The following is a 13147-nucleotide window of genomic DNA, read 5'->3' on the forward strand; positions in this document are numbered from 1 at the left end:
GTGCTGACAACACCAAGTCAAGGGTTAAGATCCCCTTACCAGTCATCTTTAAAAAAGAAAATATACAATAAATTATTGTTAATTACAGATGCCTAGCACTACTGTAGATCACTAGAACTTATTTTTCCTCTCTAGCTGTAATTTTATATCGTTAACCAACCTCTCCCTTTATTTACATGGTTGCTTGAAATTTGCCTGTCTGCCCCACTGTTCTGTAACCTCTAAGATATCAAAGACTATGTTTGGTTTGTCTGTTATTGTATACATTTGCCCAGCACGGTGCACATCACATAGGAGACCTGCAATACAATATTTTAGAATGAATGAATGGAGGCTCAATGGATTGGATTGTTAGAGGAGGCAGCAAAACTGTGTGATCTTGAGCAAATATCAATACCTCTGTGTGCCTCCTTGGTTGACTCATCTGTTATAAGAGCTTTCTTTCTTTCTTTTTGAGAAGTCAGTGAGTTAATAAGTCTAACAGGACTCAGAATAGTGACTGAAAGGCCCATTAAATACTGAGCTTTAAACCTCTTCACAAATGTTTTAGTACCAAATACAATATCTTGCAACTAGTAGATGCTCAGTTACTTTCAATGAATTAATTATCTAAACTTGGTACTTCATAGAGTTAAAACAATTTTAGAGTTGGATAAAATACTAGCCAAGGTAGGATTACCAGCTCCAGCAATTTGAGGCTGCATGATAGTATGAACGTTTTAAATTTTCTACAAGTGCTGGCATCTTTCTTTTTTTTTTTTTTCTTTTTTGGCAGCTGGCTGCTACAGGGATCATACCCTGGACCTTGGTGTTATCAGCACCATGTTCTAACCAACTAACCTAACTGGCCAGCCTTCTCAGCATCTTCTTAAATAGAATTCAAAAATTTTAATTTAAAAACACAGTAATTTCCTTAACAGATTTCAAGTCTCCAGTCATTGCTTGCACCTTAGAGATCATAATTCAAGTCTACAGATGGGAATTTGCACATGGTTGCTGATAAAGCTGAAGTGAGAGAAGCATTTTTCTGGAACTTCCACCCCACTTAATTTTATTTTTTTTTAATTTTGGGTGGAGATGGATAAGCAGGCATTGCTTATACCTTACATATCAAACATATCTTTCAGAGAGCCTTTACTAATATGTGTAAAAAGTTTTTCATCCTGTCACAGGGAACTATTTTGGAATGTGGAACAATGTATTGCTTCCCAGCAAATTTATCCATGACTCCTAAATTTTCTTGAATATAGTTATTAGAGCTATGTGCTCATATACTGGTATCCTGAGCTCACTGGTAAGCATATTCAATTGTACAGTTCAGACTATGAAAAGACTTCAGTTACATAAGTTTATAATGAAATGAAATTTTGTTTCTATTCCCTAAACTTTATCATAATATTTTCATTCTCCTAGGTGATTGCAAAAGGCGTAATCGTTCTTCATGGGCAAGAGAAAATTGAGGTCAATAATGATGGTGAGGCCTCTAATTTTAGCATAGAATTTAAAGTTAAGTAGAATGTTTTAATTAGGGCATACTTTACTTTTTCCTTTAAAAATCACAGCCCTCCCATTTTAGGACTGTTGATTGACATATGAATAGGAATAATGCCCCCAAACCACCCTTGGAAAGTATGCAAAGACATATGAATAGGCATAATGCCAAACAAACAAACAAAAATTGATCAGTGAATAAATATTTATAGTTTTAATTATATTCAAAGCACTACTATCAGGGAAAGAGTCACTGGTCCTTCTTACCCTCTTTGAAGAAAAACAGTTAAGTATTTTTACGCTCAAACTAAAAGAAGTTTAAAAATAAGATAAGATTTTGAAGTTTGGGGTATGAAGAGATATCTATTCCTTTTATAATGTACAGAGTAAGTTATGAACTCTCATAACTCTATAAAGAAGTTATAAAGAAGTGCTTTATAAATCATAACTTTGTAAAGAAATTATAAAGAAATGCTTTATAAATTAAATGTGTTTGGTTGGGGCAGTCTTATTCATAGGCAGTCAGTGAGATGGCTGGAAATCCAGTACATTTCTGCAAGATGACAGTCAGCTACAAGGAACTTTTTTAGTTTCATCTTTTCTTTTCACAGCTATGAAGGGCATATTTTCCATCCCTATAGAGGTTAGCCCTGCGTTAGCGCCCTCTGCAGTTGTACTTGTCTACAGCTTACATCCCGGAGGAGAAATGGTCACTGACAGCTCCCGATTCCAAATTGAGAAATGCTTCAAAAATGAGGTGAGGGAAAAAGCACTATTCACTTTCAGATTTGTTCAACTTATTGGAAAACAAAGGAAACTTTAGAAGTGTGGTGTGTTTAGTACTCCTGATTTTTCTAACAATTGTGAAATGGAAAATGAAAGAAAGCTAGCATGGTAAAGTTAATATGCTAGATGACTTAAAAATACCGGTGCTATAGCATTCATGTTGGATGTTGTTCCTGCTCTTCTGAGTTAGGGGTGTCATTAGGAGCGTAAATCACAGAAAACCCTTCTAATTTGTGTGTTTTGAAAAAGTTAGGAATAGTCTCAAAAGTGATTCTTCTCATATGGCTTGCCATCCCTTTGCCCTTTTGTTTATTTTCATTTTCAGGTCAACTTAAATTTTTTTAAAGACAAAAGTTTGCCAGGATCCAATATCAGTCTTCAAGTTTCAGCCGCTTCAAACTCTTTTTGTGCTCTTTGGGCTGTAGATCAAAGCATATTGCTACTAAGGAATGACAGTCAGCTATCAGCACAAAGTGTGAGTAAGACAGACCACCTTTACTTACCACCAACTGCATAGTTTTATCTCTTTACCTTTAGACAAAAATGGGAAACCTTAAACTAGGGAATAAAGAAATTGACCAGAGTTCCAGGAACAAAAAATATTTTAGCTTAGAAATCATGTAAATTGGAATCTATTTACTCTAATTATGCTAATTCTTTAATTGTAAGAGTGAGCAACACTTTAAAAAATATGTGACACTTACTGAATGTCTTCTATTTGACATGCGCTCTACTGAGTATTCTGAGATACATTATTTAATTTTATTCTCTTATTAACCCTGTAGAATTAATATGATACCCTCATTTTGACTAATGAATAATCTTAGGCTCAGGGAGATTCAGTGAATTAACCAAAGGCTTTGTCTGACAATGCCCTCAAATGGGTCATCAAAGAATATGGAGAAGTTCTTTATCTGGAAGTTAGTAAAATCCAGAGGAGTCTCATCTATTTTTGTTGTTTGTAATGTGATTAAGTCTGCAGTGAATTAACCAAAGGCTTTGTCTGACAATGCCCTCAAATGGGTCATCAAAGAATATGGAAAAGTTCTTTATCTGGAAGTTAGTAAAATCCAGAGGAGTCTCATCTATTTTTGTTGTTTGTAATGTGATTAAGTCCACACTTAAACTCATTAAGTAATATTTCAAGGTCTTTACAGCTCTGGGAGCCTACACCTTCCAAGTAACTGTTTATCTGGTATAGATGTCATGACAGTTTTACCTAGGATTTCCAGAGGGTTATATAGGTTATTTATATGCTGCCTTTGAAAAGAAAGAATGATGGGGGGTTTTTCTAGTGAAAAATATATGGTTTATTCTCGTCTACCATTTAGGTATATAATCAGCTATATCACAGGGAGTTACATGGCTATCATTTTGAAAGACTTAACTTAGAAGATGGCCCTAAAATGCCATGTCTCAAAAATGAACAAATCCTTTACAATGGAATTTATTACACACCTGTATGGGCTGACTTTGGAAAAGATGCCTATGACCTTGTGAAGGTAAGACAATTGTGTCTTAAAATGGTGAATATGTGTAACGATATATAAATAACTTGGAATAAAAATAACAAATATTCATTGCGTTAGTTTTTAATCTAAGAATTCTCAGAGTACTACTAATTTATAATTAGTACTAATATCTGAGAACTAATATCTCAAAGAACTAATATTATTATACATTTATAATATAGTATAAATTTAATAATAAAATAATATTATAAGAACTAATATTACAATATCAGCAAAAGAACAAATAACTGAGAAGATTATCAGTTTTCTTGGCTCAGTGTTGTATGCATTATATGCTAAGTATTTAATATAAACCCCCAAACACTTTGCTCCTGCAATTATCCTCCAAATTTAAATTCTACTACATTAAAGTATATAGATGTTTAAAGTGTTTACAAGTGAGATACTATCCCTAGTTTAACAAAAGTGACAAATTCAAAGTACTTTTATTTTCATTTTCAGGTCAACTTAAATTTTTTTAAAGACAAAAGTTTGCCAGGATCCAATATCAGTCTTCAAGTTTCAGCCGCTTCAAACTCTTTTTGTGCTCTTTGGGCTGTAGATCAAAGCATATTGCTACTAAGGAATGACAGTCAGCTATCAGCACAAAGTGTGAGTAAGACAGACCACCTTTACTTACCACCAACTGCATAGTTTTATCTCTTTACCTTTAGACAAAAATGGGAAACCTTAAACTAGGGAATAAAGAAATTGACCAGAGTTCCAGGAACAAAAAATATTTTAGCTTAGAAATCATGTAAATTGGAATCTATTTACTCTAATTATGCTAATTCTTTAATTGTAAGAGTGAGCAACACTTTAAAAAATATGTGACACTTACTGAATGTCTTCTATTTGACATGCGCTCTACTGAGTATTCTGAGATACATTATTTAATTTTATTCTCTTATTAACCCTGTAGAATTAATATGATACCCTCATTTTGACTAATGAATAATCTTAGGCTCAGGGAGATTCAGTGAATTAACCAAAGGCTTTGTCTGACAATGCCCTCAAATGGGTCATCAAAGAATATGGAGAAGTTCTTTATCTGGAAGTTAGTAAAATCCAGAGGAGTCTCATCTATTTTTGTTGTTTGTAATGTGATTAAGTCTGCACTTAAACTCATTAAGTAATATTTCAAGGTCTTTACAGCTCTGGGAGCCTACACCTTCCAAGTAACTGTTTATCTGGTATAGATGTCATGACAGTTTTACCTAGGATTTCCAGAGGGTTATATAGGTTATTTATATGCTGCCTTTGAAAAGAAAGAATGATGGGGGGTTTTTCTAGTGAAAAATATATGGTTTATTCTCGTCTACCATTTAGGTATATAATCAGCTATATCACAGGGAGTTACATGGCTATCATTTTGAAAGACTTAACTTAGAAGATGGCCCTAAAATGCCATGTCTCAAAAATGAACAAATCCTTTACAATGGAATTTATTACACACCTGTATGGGCTGACTTTGGAAAAGATGCCTATGACCTTGTGAAGGTAAGACAATTGTGTCTTAAAATGGTGAATATGTGTAACGATATATAAATAACTTGGAATAAAAATAACAAATATTCATTGCGTTAGTTTTTAATCTAAGAATTCTCAGAGTACTACTAATTTATAATTAGTACTAATATCTGAGAACTAATATCTCAAAGAACTAATATTATTATACATTTATAATATAGTATAAATTTAATAATAAAATAATATTATAAGAACTAATATTACAATATCAGCAAAAGAACAAATAACTGAGAAGATTATCAGTTTTCTTGGCTCAGTGTTGTATGCATTATATGCTAAGTATTTAATATAAATCCCCAAACACTTTGCTCCTGCAATTATCCTCCAAATTTAAATTCTACTACATTAAAGTATATAGATGTTTAAAGTGTTTACAAGTGAGATACTATCCCTAGTTTAACAAAAGTGACAAATTCAAAGTACTAAATGTATAGTGGGATATGATATGAGTTGATTTTTTCCCCTCTCTTATTTGAAGATTTTTATCGGCAGCTATTAATTAAGAAAAGAGAACAAAAGTCATCAGAATCAGAGAAACTAGGGAAATTAAAAACATGGAAATTAGAAAATGGCAGTGAAGTATCTCTAAATATGTGACAACTAGAGATGGAGAAATGAAGAAAAAGAAATTAGAAATATAGAGAGAACAAAAAACTGATCTAAACTGCTAGTCTATACCGTTGTGTGATCTAAAACTGACTTTATCTTGAAAGGCAATGGGATTAAAGGTTTTTACCAACTCTCATCTTCGGAAACCAGAACTGTGCAAGGATTCCACACATCCTGACAGTGATGAAGACACCGACTACTCAAGTGAGTCGTGGTATAACACGAAGGGTGGATGACAGCAGTTGATACTCTCTTAACGCTTACAACTCGTCTGGGGAAAGAGAGGAGCTGTTGTTCTGTTTTGCTTTGTATTAAAATTCACTTAAAATGTCATATCAAATGTTAGAAATATAGTGAGAAAAAGGTGGGCAAATCTTTATACTCATGGAATTTATATCGAATTTTGGATGCAGATAATATATAAGTGACATAATTTCAGGTGGTTGTAAGTGCCCTGATAGTTAATATTTACTATGTGGTTGCTATGTGTCAAGCAATGTTCTAAGTGCTTTACATATATCAACCCTTTTACTCATCACAGCATATAGATTAGAAACTATTATCTCCAATTTTCCAATGAAGAAATTGAAGCTTAAGGAGATTAAGTAATTTGCCCAATGCAATGACAATAAATGACAGAGATGGGGTTATAATCCAAGCACTCTGGTCCCAAAGTCCATGTTTCTTTATCGTTATATTGTACTATCTCTTGAAAAACTACTGTAAAGAAAGTAAAACAAGGTAAGGGAAATGATCTAAACATGAAAATGCTATTTTTAAATAGGGTAGTCAGAGGAAACCTCTATGAAGAGGTGAACTTAGATCAGAAACCTGAATGATGTCAAGGACTATCATCCTATCATTTAGATCATTTTTAAAAGTTTGGAAAATTTTAAAAATAGGCAAAAAGTATGGAAACATGATACAAAGAAGGGAATCAAATAGGTAAGAAATATATAAAGAGATATTTAACTTCACCAGGAATCAGAGAAAAATTAAAAGAACATCATGAAACCAATTAACACATATGCCAATGGCAAAAAGGAAAGAAAGAAAAACCAAAAAATTATTCAAATGAAGTAACTGGGAGCACTCCATGCACTGTTAGTGGATCTATAAGGTATATAGCCATTGTGTAGGGTCTGAAAACACTTAAATTAATATGCATATGCCTTCCAACACCACAATTAAACTTCTGGCATAAACACCAAGGGATTTTGACTCAAGTCCATAAGAGGACATGCAGGTTATGGGATATCTAACACCTTGTTGCTTGCACGGGTGTGGAATGGAGACAGCCCAGGTGACCATTACGAAAAGGATGGATTAAATAATATGTGGTGAATACACACTATAGAATATTGTGCAGCACTAAGATGCAACATGGGTGAATTTTAAAACAAAGTTTTAAATGGAAAAAATAAGACACATAGTAATATCCAAATTGTACTACCATTACATAAGTTTATTTATTTATTTTTATTATTACATAAATTTAAAATAGATAAACACACGAAACAAAATTATACATCTGTGAAGTATATATACATATCCAGGATACTCACACAAGTCATTAGAGTGCTAGAACATGGAAGGAAGGAGTGCTTCAGGAAGAAGGTGAAAGATAGTATTTAAATATTTATACATTATATAGATTATTAATGCATATCATTTTATGTTTGTTTATTGGTAAATATAAAGATGGGCTAAAATTTGGAAAGAGAAATCAGCACAGATCATAATCTATGTACAGGGTTATTCCTAAAACAAGCAAATGACTAATTGCTCAAGCTAATGCTGATTTATTGTAGCCCTGAACAGGAGCCTGACTTAATCCAAGGGGGCCAACACTTAAGTGCTGAAACTGCACAACCCAGTTGTGACTGAGACCAGAAATATGCCATCTACTCATGAATGGGGCTGGAACTGTGGAATCAGCCCGGATGTGGCTGCAGGTGCACAACCAAATGTTGGAATAAAAAACCTTAAAACTGTCCAGCTGAAATGCTGTTGCAATTTAAAATGTACCCACAAAATCTCCCATTAAATGTGTTCTCACAATCAAGAGTTATAAACCCCCTAGCAATATTTATATGTTAAAATATATGAAAGACGAAAAAATCTCCCATTAAATGTGTTCTCACAATCAAGAGTTATAAACCCCCTAGCAATATTTATAAATATATGAAAGACGAGCAATAAAACAGTGACCCAAGGAAGTTACATTGAAGGCGCAATAGAAAATTGAGTAATAAAAAAAGATAGTAAAATGAGTGTTATATTATTAAAATATTCAGAGATATAAAGTGGGAATTAGTGGTAGAGATCAAAGAAAACTTTGATTTTATTTTTTAGTCTTTTAATTATTTTTTAGGGTAGTGTATTTCCTACTACTTGTATAATGTATTTTTAAATACAATGTGACAAAATATCAATCATAGATGATTACAGAGATGAATAATTAATATTTTCTTAACTTTTTGATAAACATTTATAAAATATTCACAGATTATTCACAAAACATAAGACATATCTAGAAGTGGGATTTTCAAGCTTTGTCAAAGATTATCGTGAGGATTGAATAAATTACATGTAAAAAGCACTTTCAGTAGTGACTGAGACATCGCATTAATTCAATATATGATGGCTAAAAAGTTAAATTTGACTTTTTAGATATAAAATAGTTAAATATTTTCCAATACTTTGTTTTTCCTTCCTCCAAATATATTTCTATGTTTTTAAGTTTTATTTTATCTTTGATTGGCAAATAATAAGTCTATATATTTATGGGGCAAAATGTGATGCTTCAATACATGTACACACTGTGGAATAATCAAATCAAGCTAATTAGCATNAAAATGTGATGCTTCAATACATGTACACACTGTGGAATAATCAAATCAAGCTAATTAGCATTTTCTCCAGTTCAAATATTGATCATTTCCTTCTGGTGATAACATTCTTCTATCTGGTTTTTCAGAGATAATTTTGACTTCAGGTGTCAATTATGAGTTTGGTAGATTTTACAGTGAAACTCTGAGGAAAACATTTCCTGAAACTTGGATTTGGAATCTCATCACAACTGAGTGAGCTTTTTTTTTTTTTTTCATTTAATTTTAAGTGAGATTTAATGATTTAATTTTAAGTGAGAGACAATATTTACAATATTTTTCAGCCATATTAAAATAAATGTGTCCAAAAGACTAAAAATTGAGTGTGCAAAAAATTCTGCAGTGTCTGATAGGTTTCTATTAAGTTTGTCCTTTTCTTCCTTTACTTTATCCTTTCTTTCATTTTTTTACCTTATTTCTTTTTCTCACTGTTATTTTTTTATCATTTATTTTATTTTTTTTTTTTTAATTTTTATTTTTTGTGTGTGTGACCAGTAAGGGGATCGCAACCCTTGGCTTGGTGTCGCCCGCACCACGCTCAGCCAGTGAGCGCACCAGCTATCCCTATATAGGATCCGAACCCGCGGCAGGAGCGTCACTGCGCTCCCAGCACTGCACTCTCCCGAGTGCGCCACGGGGCTGGCCCGTCATTTATTTTTATAAGAACTTGATTTTGTTGGAAGGCAAGTGGTATGGAAGACTATAAAACAGACTGAGATTTTATTTTTCATTGTATGACATGACAAACCTAATACTTAACAAATACATATAAATATAATAGAGAAAGGAGAAATAAGAGAAAACAAAATGCAGAGGAAGCAAGAAAAAAGGAAGACAGAAAAAATGAAAAAGCGAAAGAAAGGGAGGAAGTGAGATTGGGAAAAATAAGTTTCTAAGTAGATGCCATAAAAAAATTAAGTGTTAGGCTAATGTGCACATTTTAAACTTGAAAACTACATTATAAGGCTCAGGTTTCTATCAGTAAAGTTGGATAAAGGTGGGTATGAATAGCTTATAAGTAAGTTAAATTAATCACTGATTTGTGTATCTTGAGCAAATTAAATGAGTCATTAATACAGGTATCTTGTTTATTCCAACACTTCTAAATACTTTGGTGCTAAAGACCACTCATGGTGCCTACCAATAACAAAAGATAGAAAAACACACAGATAAAAGTATCTTTCTAAGCATTTTATAAGGAAGTGAGAGATTAATGTCTATGTCAAGTATTTCAACAGTTTATAATTTGGTAGAGATTATAGGAAAAGATAAGGCATCAATGAAATTTAAAGTAAAGAGTTCAATGTTATCTGAATCTCCTTTTTTAGCTCCACAGGAGTAGCCAACCTTAGTCTCACTTTTCCCGATACCATTACACAGTGGAAGGCCAGTGGATTCTGCATGAATGATAAAGCGGGATTTGGCATCTCCCCAACCATCTCTCTGAAAGCTTTTCAGCCCTTCTTTGTGGACCTCACCCTCCCCTATTCAGTGGTTCGAGGAGAAACATTCACTCTGAAGGCCAATGTCTTCAACTATCTCAACAGATGTATTCAGGTACCAACTCAAGTCTTTTTAGTCAGTAGCAAATTCCTTCCTGTGTAAATTATCTTCAAATTTCAGTTGTATGATGATAAGGATTGTGTAAGAACTTGTCTTTTCTAAATTTTTTCAAGACATTAACTAGCTTTACTAACCATTCAGTGTGGGATTTAGAAATACTCATGAAAATTAGTATATCTGGGTGGCTGGCTGAACTTAAGACAAGCTTGAAGATGTAAGTTATCTTTTATCAATGTGCATAAGAGTATGATGGCGGAAATAATTGGACAAAGTGATGTCTGCACCTTCAATTGTCAACATATCCAAGAACTTTATGTACAAGACCCTTCTGAATAATTAAGCTGAATGCTATTAAATTAACATTTAAATCTGTTTACCTTTTACCCTCGGATTACCTGAGGATATGCAGAATACATGATATCTTAGTGATTTCATGGGCTCTTGACAGCTGGGCAATAGCCATGGTAAAAATCCCAGCAAGTTTATAGCACAAAAAGCATAGACATTTAAATCTGGGTTCACATCTTAGTTTTAACAGTGTCTAGTTCTGTTACTTTGAACAAAGTACTACACTTTCTAAGCCTCGGCTTGTCAGTGTGTAAAATGGTGTTAGTAGTACATACTTGGCTGGGTTCTTATGAGAACCGAATAAAATAATGTTAACAATGAGCCTTGTACAACATACTGCAAATCATAGGCATTTTGATTTGTTTTCCTTCTCTTTAACTTATCCTAAATTACAATTTTCAACAACATCTATAATAATATGTAATCATAACATGGCCTTCAATATGTTGCGTTAGCTCATCTCTTTTAATATAATTTTCAATATGGCATGATCCCCAGATCCAACCCTTTATTGACATCCAATCATTTGGTCAACTCCAAAAACCAGTAGCTACAGATGACATGTCCAAAATGCCAAGTAACATACCTGGTCAATATATTCTTACCCTAAGTGATACTGTTTACTGAAAAAAATCAAGCATGAAAACCTACTCTGTTTATTAGGATGCAGCATTCAGTAATAGCTATTTTTTTAGGAAGAAAGAAAAGAAAAGCATTCTTCACACTCAAGAAAGTTGGCGTCTACTTACTTGTTAATAAAGTTCTTATGTGTGAGCCTGAGTTAGGATGCATCATTCTAGATATTTTATACGTGTCATTTGCTATAGCACACACAACAGTTGTGAGCTGTAGATGACAATGGCCTCAATTTACAGATAAGGAAAAGGAAACTGAAGCTCACAAGAGCTTATGATGTTGGTCAACCCAGATAGGTCCAAACACCTGCTTATTTTGCTGTAGTTCTCTAAAGTAATGCATCATCATACAAGATGTAAGTATTGCTTCTTCAAAATAGTCAATAAATGCCAAAGGTCAGATTATAATGATTATGCAGCAAGACTTTGAAGGTTTCCCCATGGTTTGAAAACCATTCTTTCTACGGGAGGAAGTATGAAAGGTGGGGAATTTTCCTTCTAACGTCTCAGACATGCATGCCTGTATTATGTTTATGTATGGAAAGGATTAAATCCTCTTTGTCTCTCTTTTGTTATCTGGCCTTCACAGATTAATACTGTACTGAAAGCATCTAGAGTTTACCAAGCCAGACTTCTCTCAACCGAAGATAAAAATGTTTGTATTTGTAGCAATGAGAAAAAATCTTTTGCTTGGCTGGTTACTCCCCAAACACTGGGTAAGATTTGCAGTTAATGTGTTTTCACGTTCCTTTGTAAATCCTCCAAAGAGCTTTTGTTAGACTGTTTCTAACTATTAGACTGTTAGACTATTTGTCTAACCAGTTTACCCATTGCTTAGGTCCACCACCAATGCGTTCTCCCGCTCCTATCGCAGCACTTCTCTTTTGCAACCCAAGACCAATATACCCAGAGATTGGGCAGGGCAGTTGGAATGAAGTTCCGACTTTAAGAGTTTATATTTTTTATGTTATATTTGATTCTCTGTTCTGCAAAACTTCAATTATTTTTACAGTTTACCTCAATTTAGAGTCCAATATGACCTTTGCCTCCTTGAATCTCCATCCAGATAACTGACATTTACATTTCCTGCCACATTAGGTACAGTCAACCTCACTGTCACTGCTGAAACCGTGCAGAATAGTGGCTGTGCAAATGGGTCGTCCATGGCTCTGGACATTGGCTGGAGGGATACACTAATCAAACCATTGCTGATAGAGGTACGGCCTCAGAGTGAAACTTACGGGCCTTGAGAAAATAATCTCTGTATTTCAAAATGCTTATCTTCAGTTAGAAGTGTAAGGTCCTGCTTTCAAAGCTCACAGAAATAGGGGAGAGACACTTATCCAAAAATATAGCAGGATATTTCAATCAAATATTTGGGAAAGAAGATCGGGGAGAGGAATTTAGTCCACTCTATGCAGAGGACATTTAAAGTCACATTTGTAATATTCTTATAGTGACAGAATTTTGAAGCTTGAAGGTTTTTTCTTAAAAAATTCTTGCCTTTAATTTTAGCAACACTCAGCTTTTTCTATAGCATGCAAAATCACATGGTTCACTTCTGCATTATCTTGGGCTTAAGAATTCATATATTCATTATTCGAGAAAATTTTTAAAGATAATTTATTCTATTTAAAAATTAGCATTAATTTTTGAATATTCTGAATTTATTTTATATGTGAAAGTGATTATGATTACCTTCCTTTCTTCTTCCAACAATTAGCCTGAAGGTATTGAAAAGGAGATGACGCAGGGCTCCCTTATTTGCACACATGGTAAGTAG

General features: G+C 33.5%; 1 protein-coding gene across 1 annotated transcript in view; it reads left to right on the forward strand.

Annotated features, from left to right (window-relative positions):
• Positions 1–13147, forward strand: part of LOC103600735 (ovostatin-like) — a 103899-nt gene that overhangs the window by 47784 nt on the left and 42968 nt on the right. The window contains 10 exon segments of the mRNA XM_008585065.1: positions 1414–1474; positions 2103–2248; positions 3609–3779; positions 5118–5288; positions 6032–6131; positions 8908–9013; positions 10147–10375; positions 11954–12080; positions 12463–12581; positions 13088–13139. Coding sequence (XP_008583287.1) covers positions 1414–1474; positions 2103–2248; positions 3609–3779; positions 5118–5288; positions 6032–6131; positions 8908–9013; positions 10147–10375; positions 11954–12080; positions 12463–12581; positions 13088–13139 — 1282 coding nt within the window.

This window comes from Galeopterus variegatus, unplaced genomic scaffold, assembly GCF_000696425.1.
Source record: "Galeopterus variegatus unplaced genomic scaffold, G_variegatus-3.0.2 Scaffold3432, whole genome shotgun sequence".
Classification (NCBI taxonomy): Eukaryota; Metazoa; Chordata; class Mammalia; order Dermoptera; family Cynocephalidae; genus Galeopterus; species Galeopterus variegatus.